Consider the following 17,782-nt stretch of genomic DNA (forward strand, 5'->3'; position numbering starts at 1 on the left):
AATTAAAAAGTAAGGTTTAATTAGATTTGAAAAAGTTGAATATTTTTAAACTAAAATTTAAAGAACAGTGAAATCCTGTCACAACAAATACCAATACAACAAAATATCCGTTTCAGCAAGATACATTTTCAGGCCTGATTTAATCGACATTACATTGCTTGTATACAAGAAATAAAATTTGTGGTCCCCTGAAGTTTGTTGTAATAGGGTTTCACTGTACCACCAACTAATGGACGCTGGTGGCTTTAAAATTTTGGATAAAATCGAAATTTCAGACAAAAACTTCTCAAACTTTGTTACCGTTAAACAGTTACTTACTTTGCACTTCTTGATGACACCTTTGCCCCATTTATTATGATCCAAAATTTTTAAATCCAAATCATCATTACTCTAAAGAAAGAAGAAAATTATGAGAGATTATGTCAAGAGCAAGAAAATTTGATATATAAAACAACCTGCATATAAACTTTCAATGAGAGCAGAATACAGTGAAACTTCGATAAGTCGAACTTCGATGAGTCGAAAACTTCGACAAGCCGAAGTGGTTATTAATTCCCGTCCAACTGAACGAAGAATGCATGTTAATTATTTTCGATAAACCGAATTTCGTTGAGTCGAAATATTCGATGAGCCGAATTTTTCCCCCTGACCTTGTCAAATTTTCCATGCTAATGTAATTCTATAAGTCGAAATCGTTTTTTTTTCTTCTAGTATGAACAAAAAGAAAAAAGCTGGCGCCACTGCATTGCATCAAAAGGCGTCTAGACCAAGTAGATCTAATAAATAGGAATTCAATATTTTGTAGGTAACCTTGTAAATGTTTTATCTTTTTTTTTCCTAAAGGTATTGTTTGCTTCATTTTTTTTTTTTTCTTAAAAAGGAAAACCTGCACAGGGGGAAACCAAAGCTCTGACTTTGCGGAGCCTGGGACAGAAAAAAATAGAGAAAGGGGGGGCGGTATATTTAGGACTGAAATATCCACTTTTGGGGAAAAAAGGTCGGGCGGGGACTGTTGTCTCGACAGAAGGGGTTCTTTCTCGAATTAGCGTTTTGTTCTACAAAGCTGTAAGGTCGTTCTAAATTTGCTGTTTTTCTTTATGTGTTAAAGAAAGCGTGTGATTGAGGGGCTGTCTCGCTTATCCCTCAAAGTTTAGACCTTAAAGAAATGGCTAAGAGAAAACTTAAAATTTTAAATTTGCAAGAAAAAGTTGAGCTGATCAAAGAAGTCGATTTAGGCATAGCAAAAAAGAAGGACATTGCATTGAAGTTTGGTGTGCCTCCAAGTACGCTTTCAACATTTTTAAAAAACCGAAATGTCAACCTCCAAGCGGTTGCTGACGAAAAATTTAATGCAAAAAGAAAACGCCTTAAGGATGGAAGGTATCCAGAGCTTGAAGAGGCCTTAGTAAAGTGGATGCTAGTAGCGAGAGAGAAAAATGTTCCGTTATCTGGACCAATCATACGTGAAAAAGCAGAAACTTTCACAAAAAATATCGGCATTTCAAATTTTGAAGCTAGCGCAGGTTGGCTAGACAAATTTAAAACTCGACACAACATTGTGTACCGAACCATTTGTGGCGAAAGCGCAGTAGTGGATGAAAAAATTTGCGAAGAATGGAAAGAAAAAGTATTAAAAACTATTCTAATGGAGTACAATGAAAATGATATTTTTAATGCAGATGAGACGGGACTTTTTTTCAAATGTCTCCCTGACAAAACTTTTACTATAAAAGGTGACACATGTTCGGGTGGAAAGCGGAGCAAAGAACGCATAACTGTTATGGTAGCAAGCAATATGTCAGGCACAGAGAAGCTGCCTTTGCTTGTTATTGGTACGGCTAAGAAGCCGAGATGCTTTAACAGCATCAAGTCTTTGCCAGTCGATTACACAAGCAATAGTAAAGCCTGGATGTCTTCAGAGGTGTTCAATTCTTGGCTTAAAAAAATAGATAATAAATTTATCTCAGCTGGAAGAAAAATTGTAATGTTTATTGATAATTGCCCTGCACATCCCAAGGCAGCGGCAAATAACTTAACTGCAATTAAATTGGAATTTCTTCCTCCGAACACAACTTCTATCATGCAGCCTATGGATCAGGGCATCATAAAAAATTTAAAGGTTCACTACAGAAAACGTGTTGTATTAAAAATTCTACAGTGTCTGGAAGAGAATTCGGTTCCTTGCATTACTCTGCTCGACAGTCTCCGGGAACTGCGGAAAGCATGGAGTGATGTTACACAATAGACAATTGTTAACTGTTTTTAAAATGCTGGTTTTGTAAAAGATACATCTTGTTTGGAGCTAGATAATGAACCCGAAGAAGACGAAAATATGGTCGATATAAATTTTCAAAGTGAGTGGAGCGTTTTACAAAATAAAATGAACATTCCTACCGACAGAGATTTTATGGATTTTGTGTTAGTTGATGACGGAGTTTTAGTGACTGAATACCCGACAGATGAAGAAATTTTATCAAGCATAACGGAAAAAAGCGAAAAAGATTCTGGTGATGAAGAGGTAGAAGTATTTGAGTCAGTGATAAAATTACCTTCGATTCAAGATGCAAAACGAGCAGCAGATATATTGCGCGTTTTTGTAGAATCGCGTCCGAATGTTCCAGACTCTCTCTTTGACGCATTAAAAGTATCCGAAGATTATTTAGTGAAAGAACAAATATCCGCGCAAAAGCAATGTTTGATTACAGATTTTTTTAAAAAATGATACCTATGTCATTTTTGGTAAGTTAAAAAGTTGTTCATTATGCATACAAATTTAAATTTGTTTTTCAATCTACATAAATTCTTTAATTTTTACAATTATATGTTAATTATGTCATGTATGTATATAGTATCACTGGTACATTATTTTATCACTTTTTTGAGCATGTTATAAAGTTTTTGAGTTTTAGTGGTATCATTTTCTTTTTCTTCTATAGTTTTGGTTTTGTTTTCGATCAGTCGAATTTTCGATAACTCGAATTTTTTCGCGTTCCCTGCAATTTCGAGTTATCGAAGTTTCACTGTATAACAGGCACTGACATTTTGAAAAATAAGTTTAAAAAACCAATAATATAATGCACAGATTTTCAAAAAAAAAAAAAATTGCTTATACGTGTTTGGGGTTACAAGAAATCTAGCACCCTTTGTCGATTCCAAAAAAATATGCTGTTTAAAATTCAAAACATTTTTAAGGCAAATATTACTATAAAATGGAGTGTTTATAGAACAGAGAAAGTTTCACAGTAAATTTTATCGGGAAGAGTTAACAATTACAGTAACAATTGGTACACCACGTGACTAAAAGTGTGAAACAGTTAATTTGCTTTTCCCCTTTTTCTGTCATATCTTATTCAGTTCAGTGGTTAGCACATCATTCAGCAAACAATTAGAATGCAAGTTTGAATCCCACTGCTTTTATCTCATTCTTTCTAATCAGAGCTTTAGGGTAAAAAGTACTCTCAACATGGATGTCCGCTTTTTACTGCAAAATTTCAAATTGTTTATTAGTTTATACATAGAAAAAAACAGCAAGAAAAATTAGTTTCCTACATAATTTTACATTTTTGTATAGAAGAAAAGAGTTCTTGGTAATTATTAAGAATTATAAACTACAAAATTATACAAAATGAATGTTTCTCAAATTAGGAATCTTTTTTATAAAAAATAATAAAAACAAAGATAGGTTAAAATACTTACAAATTTTGCGAAAGTGATTGCTTCTTCAATGCATGATGTCAAATCTGGTGTCATCTCCCAAATTAATCTCTGTGGTGACTTAATTTTAGCTTGCTTGAATGATCGGCTGAATGGCATGCAGTAACCGTTTTCATCAAATAGTTTCTCAAGAACCCTATCATTTATTCAGAAAATTAATTACTAACCCCACAAAAATTTTTATCCTGGAAGTTACTTTTTGCATGATAATTATTAACATTTTAAGAAAATTATTTTTTATTTTATTTTAATACACAAACTTCTTTATTTGTAATTTTGAAAAAGTTCAATGCATTTTTTAAAAAAGAAAGATAAGAAACAAAATGAAACAATGAAAAAGTGTTAAGAAGAAAAATAAAACTTTACTACATCCAGAGAAAAAATACTTTAAGGAGCTTACCCATATGTTCATGAAATGAAGAATAAAAAGCTACAAAAGCATAACAAAAGTGAGCTAAATGTAAAGCTTCTTTGCTAATTAAAAGGTTTAGGATAAAAGAAAAAAAAAGAAAGGATTACGCACCCTACTATTTAACAACAGCAATGTAGATGAACCTTGGAGCATACATATTGCACATTTATACATTATTACACAAATAATATAACACTATGCAGCTTTTGAGGAAGTTAACCAACTATAAGTCTACCAAATATTACAATACAGTCATCCTGGAAATGCTGAGGATCAAATTATTCAGCTGATCTTGTGACAGCTTGTACCACTCATGATTCAGTGTTCTCCAAAGTTATGCAAATAGATGTAGAAGGTTGATTATGAACTTTGATTCATCAGCTGAGCATGGCCCATGTTATGATCAAAGGAAATAATATCCTAATTAAAAAACGTCATGTTTCCAATTCGGACATTATGATTTGTTCAATGATCCAAGAGAACATCCCCCTGAACAAGAAACTCACCACCATATTGGTGGTGTTAATTTCCTTCACATACGTATTGCAACAGGCTTCAGTTACTCTCAATATAAAAACATGACAAAAGTATAACTAAAGAGAGAACTTGAATTTATAGGATAATATAAACAGCCTTATATAATACTAGTGGTACACGCACGGCTTTGCCCGTAATAGAAAAATTAAAAGGTCTTTTGGTTTGCCTGTACATTTAAAAATAATGTATGGTGAATTTTCTCTCCAGTTGGCTTGTACCCATGTTACGGCTCCACGTAATGATAATTTCCTATCTCGTCAATTGACTTGTGCCCATGTTACGGTTCCACCTTATGATAATTTCGTAATTTACTCATCCATCTTATAATAATTTTGTTCTTAAAATTGTAATAGAAAAAGAACCACATCGAATTTTTGAAAAATCGCTTCGAGGTGCACACCCCCATGCTACAAACTAACTTTGTGCCAAATTTCATGAAAATCGGCCGAACGGTCTAGGAACTATGCACGTCACAGAGATCCGGACAGAGAGACTTTCAGCTTTATTATTAGTAAAGATGAAGGAGATTGACAAGTGTGGTAAGTTAGCCTAGTCAGATTTCTCCCGCACTTATATGGATCTGTATAAGAGGTTAAGAGGTGGTTGAGTGTTAGAATAATTCAAAGTATACTTGAACATTTAATGATCAAATGAATCTTTGATTGTTACATAAATTCACATGTTTACTCGTCAATGCACATGATACTTAAAATCAGTTACTTACTCTCTGGACATGGTGTATTCCCACATGTGTGCCATTGCAGGAGCATCAGCAACAGTATGTTCGCAGTTCATTCCAGTTGCACCATTGCCAAAAACAATGAGATTAAGGGATTTATCAAACCAAATGCTTTTACTATCCCCATGTAAGAGAAACTTGCCTTTCTCTGTCAAATTTGGTGGCACGTAGTCAGTGAGGGTAACCTTTGAGATAAAATAATTTTGAGAGTATAGACAATAAATAATAAATCATTTTATAATAAGAATATAACATACAGTTGAACCTCCATACATCGAACTTCCACATATCGAAATTTTCTATACATCAAAATCCCAGCAAATTTCTATGTCCATTATATAGAAAAATTCTTTCTATATATCGAAAAAATCTCTATATATCCAAAAAAAATTTCGAGACATTCGTAGATTTTTTTTCCACTATAGACTGTCTCATGAAAAATGAAAGTTAGAGGAGAAAATTACGTTCACTAAAGGTTCCTATGGAACTCATAAGAAACCTGGGGTTGAAGGGTATGTAGTTAAGTCGTTGTTCCACTCTGAAGTTCTTAAATTCCTTCAAGTTTATTTCAAATCTTAGCTGTAACCAGTAACACTGTAAAATCAGTTTCAAATTATCCCTTTTGTTTGTTGATTTTCATTTCTAGTCTTCTTAGCTTCAGAAAAAAATAATTCAAATTAAGTAGACTGATTTTTTACTTTTCTCTTGATCACATTGTTAAAACGAAAATTCCCTAATGTTGCGATCAAGTTGAATTGCCAAAGAATATAAAGATGTATGTTTGGCGTAAAAATGTAATTTCTGTTAATTTTTTAATCATTAACTTTCATTTAATCCGATGTATAAATTATAAATTGGGTTTCATACACGAAAATTAGCTTTAATTTTAATGTTTTAGGATACTTTTATGATAAAATAAGATCATTTCCATGTATCAAAATTTCTACATATCGAATTTTTTTCCGGCAATTTGCTATTTCGATATATGGAGGTCCAACTGTACATAACTATGTGCTAAAAAATTAAAATTTAAACAACAATGTGAAAAATGCAAAAAAAAATTGCATATAAATTATATAAACGTGTTTTGGAGCTACAAGTAACCTCTTTTATTAAACAAAGTGTTAGCTTATAGATGAAAAGAAATCCAACAAATGATAATGCTCTAACAAATGACAACTTTTTCTTACATCCATAAGCTTACATCTTTTTGCACTAACAAAGGACTTTGCAACTCCAAAAGACAAATTTTGTGCTTGTGTAAGTATTTTATTTATATTTTTAAGTATAAAAATGTTTTTTAATTATAAAATAACAAAAAAAATCTAAATTTCTCAATATGCTGATGTGATAAACTCTTTAAAGAAACATTTTACAATTTGGAACGTTATACATTTGCTTGTAATGGAAACTGGTTAAACTGTTGAACACAAATGATCATCATGTTTTAGAAAAGTAGGTTGGCTGTTATGGTATACGTGAATAATGAACTTTGCTCCTTACATGGGGCCAGGTGAATTGACAGCAATAGGGCCCAGGATGAAAAAATTGAGATTAAATCTTTTTGTTACATGTATGTTTGAAAACTATAAAAAGCTGGAAGAGTGCATGTGGTGTGATTCGGCAAGGTGGAATTGTAATAAATGGGAGCCATGATAATGGAATTCAAAACCATGATGTAATTATTTTTTTTTAAGTTTCACGCTAAATGGCTTAAGACACACAATGCAGAGTTTTAGAAAATAAACAAATTTATGTTTACAAATTGCCAAAGAAATTTTTAGTTACATTGGTATGAAGCTGAATTTGATAAATTCAAAAAAAAAAACCACTCTGAATTATGGCAACTGGAAATTATGGCAATCGGGAGAATTATGGCAATTTGACATGTAGAGAACAATTCGCACTGCAAAAAACATTTTCTGTTCTAAAAATTACAGATGCCTTGGCTTTGACTTTCAGTTACACCTTTTAATTTCTGGTGCTTTCTTCAATTTTCAAGAAAGTCACCAAATAACTAAATCATATGTAAATAATCCAAACCTTTATGTTTCTGGGCGTTCTTAAGTTTTGTATTGAAAGTTTCTCTCAAGCTGAGAAAAGTCATGTGCAATCTTGCCAGGCAGATTATTCATTTGGTTTAAATAAAACCTGCTTTCATTTACTTTGATGTTCTCACTCTACATGACATTATAATATTTATTTATTTATACACCAATATGTTATAAAAAAAATGACAAGGGTGGCCAGAACAGCAGAAATAATCCTTGCCACTTTCGGTACTGTAGCTTGCAAGTATAGTGTCTCGCACATAAGGCTGTGCTGGCAAACAACGCACACTCACAGTGTACACATTGTCTGCTGGCCCAGCCTTATGTGGGATGAACTGTATAAAAAGAAAAAAAAAGAAATAGAATGGTGAAAAAAAAACATACAAATTATAATTAGTACATTAAATTATACTTAAACAAAATAAACACACTATTTCATACACAAAATATAGCCTTCTCAATGACTCTACGACTGTCTCGGTTTACTCCAGAACAAAGATGGTTCTTGCGAACAGTAGCCCATTGGGAACGTTTTAAAGCAGTGAGCGATGCAATTGATCTCTCAACATCTGAATAAGAAGCTGAAAAACAACTTTGAATTAGGTCATCAAAATAATTCAACAGCTTTCTACATATTCTGTCAATGAAACATCTCATTTATCAAATCAAAGTATCAAAGTTCAAGAGTCAAATAAAATTTGTATGCACATTTTTTAAAAATAATTAATTATTTTGTAGAACTAAGACAGTATAAAAATGCTTAATGCTATCTGTTTTAGAAAGTCTAGCATAAAACTATGAAAAGTTAAACTTCAATTGAAAAAATTCAAAATGTAACAGAAAAAATATTTTCATTGGAAATAAAGGGAAAATGTTTGTTCATGCAACAATTTGTACTTCCACCACTTTTTGATGCATTAAATTCAACAGTGACTACTACACAAGGAGTACAGAATTCCATACAAGCTTGAGGAAAAAACTACTGATTTAAAAAATGTTATCATAGCATTTGAGAATTATCAATATGTTGCGAACCATAAGCTGTTCATGAAAAATAATTTTTGCCACATGCAAAAAAAAAATAAATAAATAAATAAAATAATTTGAATTTTGTCATCTTGAATTCAAATTATGTTTTTTGCAATCACGAGTGTGTGTGTACATGTAGGCGTGTGTGTTTGTGTATGCGGGGTATGTGTGTTTGTCTGTACAGGAATGAGTGTGTGGGTAGTTGTGTGTATGTGTGTGTGTAGGCGTGAGTGTGTGGGTAGTTGTGTGTATGTGAGTGTGTAGGTGTGTGTGTGTGTATGTGTTTGTGTGTAGGTGTATGTATGTGTGTGTAGGTGTATGTATGTGTGTGTAGGTGTATGTATGTGTGTGTAGGTGTATATATGTATATGTGTGTGTAGGTGTATGTATGTGTGTGTAGGTGTATATATGTATATGTGTGTACGTGCGTGTATGTATGTATGCATGTAAGTGTAGGATATTGACGAAAACTGGAGACGGTTTTCGTTAGAGGTGCAGCATCGTGAGGAGCCGGTCGACGGTGATGCTGCGGAGGGTGCTGGTGGGAAAATAAAATCATAGGAATGCCAAAAACAGTCAAGTGAGAACAATAAGCAATCGTGATTGCTCAAAAAAGTGGGGGGGGGATGGTGAATTTGCCTGCATCTTTCTAAGGAGTTACCTAAATTATGGATTAAAAATTGCACATCAAAATAGCTAAAAATCTATCATCAGAGGATATGGATTTTTGATTTTTAACAAGGTGAATGATGAATAATTAAGTCATCTTAAAAAGAAAGACTGACTTTCTTGTAGAGAAGGCACTTAACTAAATTTTTTGCTTCAATGCAGCTATTAGATGAGGATGGCTCATAAGGCAGTAAGCTTGAAAATTGTGCATTTTTGTTATAATAGTTATTATTATTATTCCTATTATTATTAATACTTCTATTTATTGTGCCAAATTACTTAAGACTTTTCCTCAGAACTTTTTTGTAACATTCAAATGTAGGATGCAATGGTGGGAGAAAAAAGTCATTTCTGTGTAAGAACACAGAGCAAAAACTAAACACAAACTGCATTTAAAAACAAAATGTCCAAGTATTCAAACTTGTTTAACAAAACAATAAACTCTTTGTGAAACATCAATGCTTTATCTTAACATGTTTACGTTTCATTGAGGGGAAGTTGGCATTGTTGAACAGTGACAAACGTTCTTGAGTTTTAATTTTGAGGTCATTGAGTGCACTTATTTTGTTGTGATTCCTCTGCTCTAGGTTTATATCTTTCCAATGTTTAGTTGTTTCTACAAAGGAACAGTAAAAGTCTCAACATTTTCGAGTGACAATCATTGAAAGATAATTTTCGTCATCAAAGGTATGCATGAACTTGCTATCAATATAATCATTAAAATTAGTAAAACATGTAATTACTTATCAAACTAAAATTTTTATCAATATCACAGCAAAAGAATCTGTTAACTCTTTGAATTTGTTCCAACTGTTCATTTTTATAACTTTTATCATATCCTCTGTATCTCTAATGTTTCTTCTGTCCCTTGAGTTATGAAATAAACAGGTACTACTGCAGTACACAGTATATTAAGATGTTATATTTTCATCCTTAATAATGCTGCACAGGATGCAACATCAACAAACGCTAATGTAAATTAAAGTAACACATACCTAATTGGTTTTCTGCATCTTTTACTATCCAATTCAACTGCTCTTCCAAAGTTGTGGGTGCTAATATTTGATTCTTTGAATCACAGATATCTAGTTTGTAATATATTCCTTTCACCTGAATTACTATGTGCTGAAAATAAAATGTAACCTCAATAAAAAGAAAGCACAGCAGAAAAACTTTACAATTACTCAATTGCACAGAAATCACAAGTTTCATTGACTTATTTACTGCAGGTCTTTAGACATGGGAAACAAGAACCTTACAGGACACATGACCATTCTCAGTAAAATGGTACAAATCATGTCCAAAACTTTGGATTTTTTAAATCAAATTTAATAATAACCACAAATTAATCATATTTATTTTATTGATTCTCCATTCAACTGTGTGTAACCAAGTATCAGTTGTTTGCACATAAATAATTTATAAAGGCTTCAAAAATATTTAGTTTTGGAACAAAAAGAATGATCTCATTTGTCTCAACTTCAAATGATTAAGAGTTAAAATGTGATTAAGGATTGTGATGATAACCAAATAAATTATCTTTTTTTTAAAAAATAATTTACCAAAAAATAAGGTACAACAACTTGAGAAAAGAATTTTCTTCTCATCATTACTTTTTATTCATTTATTTATTTTTTATGTCCAACATTTGGATGTTTAACTTTACATTGTCCACTTTGCGACAGCCATTTACAAAATAAAATAAACCATTACTTTGAACCTCGTAATATTTTTATGAAGACTAAGAAGTATAGCAAAATCCAATTACAATAAACTTCAAGGGATCTCAAATTTTGTTTGTTGTAACAAGAATTTTGTTGTAATGGAATTCAAGCAATGTAACTGAAATTAAATTGCGACTCCAAATCTATTTCGTTGAAACGGATATTTTGTTATAACAAGATTTTACTGTTTTACTTAGTAGCAAATCTGCAAACAGAATAACAGTTTTAGAATATTATGCTTTTTCTGTAATTGTAGCTTTTCTTAGTGATGAGAAAGTTTTTTTTCCAAGTCTTCTTTGTCCACTTAGTTACAGGGAGCGTCCCAACACTTCATAAATCATTTATATTAATATCTATAGATACTTTTATCATACATAAATAAATGGGGCATCAATAAATAAACTATTATTAGTAGGTGGAAATTATCAAAATTGATTTAGAAAAAACATAAGTGCTGGGCTCAATTAGTACTATTTCTACAAGAACAGCCCTAATTTGATGCAACAAAAGCAGATTTTTGTATCCCCTATAACAACAATCTAAACAAGAAAGTCTACCAAATCAAAAATTTTGTTTAGTATATAAAGAGAAACTACTTGTAAGGCAAATTTACAATTAATATTGCATGCATGGGTTTTAGTTATAAATAGTTCCTTCTTCAGCCCATAGAACAACAGCTATATTATAACATTTTATAGCTCCTTATTACTGTTTTTGTCATATAAATGTTTCTGTACAATGAAAAAATTATGACCGGGAAACTAACACACTTTAGTGCAGTTTTCAGTAAAAATTTATGTCTTATCTTATTTCTTTTTCATTTTAATAATAACAAAAAGTATATGTTTTTAAATTATCTGCTCTATCTAGAACAAAAGAGGACTTTTGATTATTCACAATCAAAACACTTTTTTTGGTTTTGCAAGAACTTCCCAAAATTATCACTTGGTAATCATACAATTTAAATAATTTGGTACCAGAAGCATTGAAAAACTGCTAAGAATGACTTAGGATACTTTAACTAACAAGATATGAAGATTATCTCTTTGCCATTAGATTGAATTTGCATAATTAAAAATCTTGTAAATATCATAATTAAAATATATGACCATCACAAAAAAGCAAATGAAATATTTTTAATATAACAATTGCCAGATAACATTATACTGATTTACTTAATACATAAGAAAAAACTTACTTTTGAATCTTCACAATGTAAGATCTTGTCAGTGTTTTCTCCAGGAATTCTAAAACAAAAATTATGAAAAGAATACTTGAAAAATGAACAGACTTTTAATTTCAAGAACTTTAAAGTTACTAAAACTGAAAAAAAAAAAAAAAGATTTAGCCAGTTAAAAGAAAAAAAACTGTTGTTTGAATTTGATATAAAAAAACACAATACAATTAATTTCAGCTTTGAACATAAATAATCACATATTGAAAGTTTCATTAGAAAATAATGGAAGGAATGAAAGAGAGAATAGAAGTGTATACAGTCGGACCTTGATATAAGGTCACATAAGGTCATGGACTTCGAGAATGTGACCATATAACCGGTTCATAAACTTTTATCAAAAAAATAAATTCTAAAATATAATGTTTTCAAACTATATCACTTGATTAAGTTATGATGTCTTAATTAAGTTGAGTCAATTAAAATTAATGCAATTAGTTAGAAATTAGAAAATAATTTCTTAAAATTTTAGATCAGAAATTAATACAAGTGAAAAAACGGCTGGAATAAGATAATTTCCGGTGATTTTCTGGTTGAAAATGGACGTGTGCTTACGACGAACACGTGACACTATGGGGGACTTGCCTTTGAAATTTGATGCATTGCTAAAATCCATCTCTATTAACCTTGATCTTATCTAAAAGCTGCCACCCTCAATCAAAAAGCATGAACGAAGCAATCAACAGTAAGCAGCCAGGGGAAACAAAACTCTCTCTTTCTACCTGCGTTAAGGGGGTTGTATTATTCCTCCTACTCACTCCAGTCATCTTTTCTCTACAGCAGTACGTACAGGTGCGTACAGTGTCTGTACGCACCTTTTTCCTAAAATTTGAGGGAATAAAGGTTTTTGTGGAAAAGTTTTCCTTACATTCGTTGCTCAGATGGCATTTTGTCGAAAAAAGATCATGCGCTAGGGAAAATTTGTGGAACTGAATCAGTGAGGCAGTGAAATCACTCAAAAAAAGTCAGACAAAAATGACCTTAAAAGAGATGGCGGTATTTGGAACCTGACCATATATCCGATAATCCAAAACACAGAATCCCTATTCAATGAGTCGGGACTTTAGGAAAGTGATCTTATATGCGGCGCGATCTTATGTGTGGGCAACCTTATATTGAGGTCTGACTGTAGATAAATTTTGAGAAGATATCAGTATATTTTGTTCTTTGAGTCCAAAAACATATTTTAACGTCAGAACTTTTTACTATCTAAGAGTCATACTTTCATCAACCTTAGAATAGTAACATATAATAATTGACATCAAAGCAGAAAACAGAGTTAAAAAAACTCCAACAAAACAGCAAATTGTGGAACTTTATTGAATACAATAATGCATGAAAAATGGAATTGTCAGCAGCAATTGATTTCCCACACAATATGATTTAATTTGATGCACAAAAAGAGATATTTCAGAAGATGAAAAAATACATTTGAAAAAAATTGGATGACATAAATACACAAATATTAACACAGCAATTGTTTACATAACCTAAACAATTAAATATAACATCAGAGTAAAAATCAATAATACAGATCATAACACAATCATTAAACACAAATCTCAGTTAATAACGCATAGCAAAGATAATTCAATATAATTCTAATAACTCTATTGGCATGACTTAACTTATACATCTTCCATATGAGGCATTTAGAATCAAAACCAGCTAAATCCTTTTTTTGTACAGGAGAGACAAAAAAAATTTCACATATTGCTCAGTCAAATTTCCCAAAAGATTTTTTATTGTTTGAATAACATTTGGCACCCATCTCCATTTTTAATCTTTTTTAAATTAGAGGTTCTGTCTAATTTTTTACAGATAAAAATAATTTTGATTGAGCTGGTCTTGAAGTAAATTGGTCTTATTTTTATTTTTTTAGCTTTGCATTCAAATTTCAATTAAATTCATGTGATTTCTCAATTTTATGCCATACAAAATTTTATACCTTTACAATAAAAATTTGAATTGAATAAGTAATTTACTAAAAGAATGTTGTTGATGTTGTCTGCAGGTTTTTACAATGGCCAAATAGTAGAAGCATGGCTTGAAATGGGTTTTTATATAAAACCGGTTTTTGGTAACCATTTTTGATCTGATTCAGAGGGATTTACTCCAAATTGTTTTGTGGTGTGATAGCAGTGACCAAGTATCAAATCATGAAAGAAATTCACCTTTGAAAAATTATAAATTGATGTGGTTTGATACTAATCACCTCATATATATACTAAGCGACTCATTACCAGTATCATCAAGGAAGTAAAAAGAAATAAATATTTAAAGCACATCTTACCTGACAGTACTAAACAAACGTTCATATTGTGCCATGCAGATAGGAATAGTGTTTCTTACTACTAGCGGCTCCAACTCTTCACGATCAATTAATCGTTTGAAAACAAGAATATTGTAAATCAAAGAAGCCGCACTGAAAAACATGAAATATGATGATTAGAAGATTTACCATGGGCTGATCTTTTGAATTAAAAAAAATAATTATAGTGCATTTAAATGAAAATGCTTAAAGCTATAACTCAGGTTAACAAACAGCTATGATATGAAAAATAAAAAATATGATCAACACAGTTCTTTAGAAACAATTTAATGATTCATTTTTTAAATTAATTTAAATACAACTCCATAAACAAAGATTTAAAAACACAATTACGATCACAATAATGCTGTAATGTTGAGATGTAACAATTTCAATCTTTGTGTTTTAAGAATAAAAGCTTTATCTAGCAAGACAATGAAATAAAGCAAATCACTAGATTATGTATTGACAAAATGCTACAAAAATCTTCATGAGAACATTTCAATAATTGTTTACTATCATAGTCATAGTTTATCTTACCGAGAGACAGGCTTATTTGTGGGTATCCAATAGCACTGATCACAACAATAATAATTACTGTTATTTGGGAGTGGACCACGGCTCATTAGATAAGCATATTTTTCCCTACAAAAGAGGAGAACAAAAAATTAAATTTTGACCATTACAAAAGCAGCAAGCATAGCCATATTCAATTTAATCATATTTTAAATCTTACCTACAATGATTAATTTGCTATTAAGTTGTTTTAATTGGCATTATGTGCCCTCAATAAATGCATTATTGGGGAAAAAAGACCTGTACCATTCGAAAAATCAATTTTGTATTCTCTAAATAATAAGAACAATTCTAATTTTTTTATTTCAAATTTAAAAAATATTATCTATTGTGTACTTATTTCTTTAAAGATGTCATGGCTGAATTTTGAATTTAGTTTCCAACTGGAGTTGAACTACACTGAGGAAGTCAGAAAGAAATGTGAATATATTCAACTTTTTAGCATTTTGCTATGCCCCCCCCCCCCCTGCTCTTAGCATATTTGCTAAAAAAACTTTTGAATTCAGTTTAAGCCCCGTAAGCACGAAATGCAAAATGCATGTACTGTTTTTAAATACATTTAATATTGAAAATTGTAATAATAGTCAAGAGGGGTCAGGGGAGCACCCTGACCCCTCTTGCCTCTCCCAAATACCAATTCCAAATCAACTAAAATCTTGCTTTTAGGACTTCAATTTCTTTGGGTGAGCACCCGAACCTTTCTCTCTATAAAAATGCCAAAGATTGTCTAAAAATGCATTTTCAAAGCTACAATTGCAAAAAATTTCCGGTGTTCTCCCCCGTACCCCCCTCCCCCAAACTTATGTAAGTACATTACGCTCACAACTAAGTTTTCGTTGTTAAGTTTCTTTCTTTGCATGTGTTCTGTACAGCATATTTCTCCAGATTCTCCGTCATATTCAGATTTCTCACCAAATCCTCAGCAGTTCCAATATTCTTTTGAACTTGCGATGTTTTCTTCGCAAAAGCCTAGTTTCATGTTTTTAATTTTTAAGTTGATTTTTTAAACATGATTTAGTTTTGTGTACCTCTGATATTCTTACTGGAAATAGAGCTTCAATATGTACATTTTTATCATTTTATTTAGTTTTAATTATTATTTTTTACTTTTAATTTTTATGGGGATGTAGGCTACAAATACAAAATCGATATTTGTGCTGTTAGACGCAAAAATGATTGTTTTATTACTATAGAAATTTGGGAAAGGGAGATAAGGAATCCTGTACAGTATAATTTGTCTATTCCCCCCTGTCGGGTAAGCATGCCCCCCCCCCCTGTCAGGAATTTCCTAGCACCACCACTACTGCTATGTCTCGGAACATGTGATATACTTCAGAAGACAAAAAAGGAAAACATTGCTTGAAATTGAGTCAGATTTTTCTTCCCTTTTTAAAACATACTCAGGTAAATTTTAGTTTACTTTTACAGGATTAATTACTGATTAAAGTAATTTAATTATTGATAAGAAACCAAATATTTTATTTCTATTTTAAAAATCTCATAGAAGGTGCAATTAAAACATTGAAGTTATTTTAAGACAATAAGTAAAATCTGAAAAAGAAAGGGAGAAAAGGAATGTTTTGTATGAGTAATGCGTACATTAAACAAAAGAAATCAAGATATTATCATTTTATTTGCGCTTTCGTGTATACAGTCAAACCTCCATATACCGAACTTCCACATATCAAAATTTTCTATATATCGAAATCCCAGCAAATTTCTATGTTCATTACATAGAAAAATTGTTTCTATATATCGAAAAAAATCTCTATATATCGATTTTTTTTTGAGACATTCGTAGATTTTTTTTTCCACTTTCGACTGTTTGTCTCATGAAAAATATAAGTTAGGGGAGAAAATTATGTTTATTAAAGGTTACTACTAAACTCATAAGGAATCTGGGGTTGAGGGGTGTGTAGATAGGTCGTTGTTTCGTTCTGGAGTTCTTAAATTCCCTCAAGTTTATTTCAAATCTTAGTTGTAACCAGTAGCATTGTTGAATGAGTTTCAAGTTCTCCCTTTTATCTGTTGATTATCAAATTCCTAGTCTTTTTACCTGCAGTAAAAATCATTCAAGTTAAGTAGATTGATTTTTTACTTTTCTTTTGATTAAATTGTCAAAATGAAAATTCCCTAGTGTTGCGGATCAAGTTGAATTGAAGAAGAATGAAGATGTATGAAGGCGCAAAAATGTAATTTCTGTTATTTTTTTAATCATTAACTTTAATTTAATTCGATGCTCGTATCAATTAGAAATTAGGTTTCTTTCAACGAAATTAGCTTTAATTTTTAATGTTTTAGGAGACTTTTAGGATAAAATAAGATCGTTTCTGTATATCAAAATTTCTATATATCGAATTTTTTCCCGACAATTTGCTACTTCAATATATGGAGGCCCGACTGTATTTTATGTTTTTCATGGTCAACTTTTACACATAGTAAATGCAATCGTCATAATTTTTGTTTCTGAAATTAAAAAGATTCAGAACCATTTCACTAAAAATTCAACAAAGGGTGCCGTGAATCTAAAAAATTATAATTTAAGTTTGAAAATATCATCATTTAAGAATAAATAAATAAATAAATGAATAATAATTCTAGTATATCCTCATATAAATAACAGTCGATGATACAGTAACGGGCGTGTTTTAACAATGAAACTTGTGCCACGGCATGATAATTTGATAATATGTTTTGGTAACATTTAACATGCAGGGAAATGCTTTATCCTGACAAAGCTGAACTCGATCGGGTGACATAACTGTTTTACTGGTAAGACTGTCATT

The 17,782-nt window shown here is 31.1% G+C and overlaps 1 protein-coding gene across 3 annotated transcripts in view; it reads right to left on the minus strand.

Moving 5' to 3' along the window:
* Positions 1–17,782, minus strand: part of LOC129230745 (carnitine O-palmitoyltransferase 1, liver isoform-like) — a 53,822-nt gene that overhangs the window by 13,763 nt on the left and 22,277 nt on the right. For all 3 annotated transcript variants that reach the window (XM_054865174.1, XM_054865172.1, XM_054865173.1), the window contains exons 7-14: positions 14,961–15,065; positions 14,403–14,534; positions 12,074–12,122; positions 10,147–10,276; positions 7,895–8,034; positions 5,388–5,587; positions 3,697–3,850; positions 319–390 (exon numbers count right to left, since the gene is read on the minus strand). In XM_054865174.1, coding sequence (XP_054721149.1) covers positions 319–390; positions 3,697–3,850; positions 5,388–5,587; positions 7,895–8,034; positions 10,147–10,276; positions 12,074–12,122; positions 14,403–14,534; positions 14,961–15,065 — 982 coding nt within the window. The remainder of the gene's footprint in view (positions 1–318; positions 391–3,696; positions 3,851–5,387; positions 5,588–7,894; positions 8,035–10,146; positions 10,277–12,073; positions 12,123–14,402; positions 14,535–14,960; positions 15,066–17,782) is intronic.

Source organism: Uloborus diversus, chromosome 9, assembly GCF_026930045.1.
Source record: "Uloborus diversus isolate 005 chromosome 9, Udiv.v.3.1, whole genome shotgun sequence".
NCBI lineage: Eukaryota > Metazoa > Arthropoda > Arachnida > Araneae > Uloboridae > Uloborus > Uloborus diversus.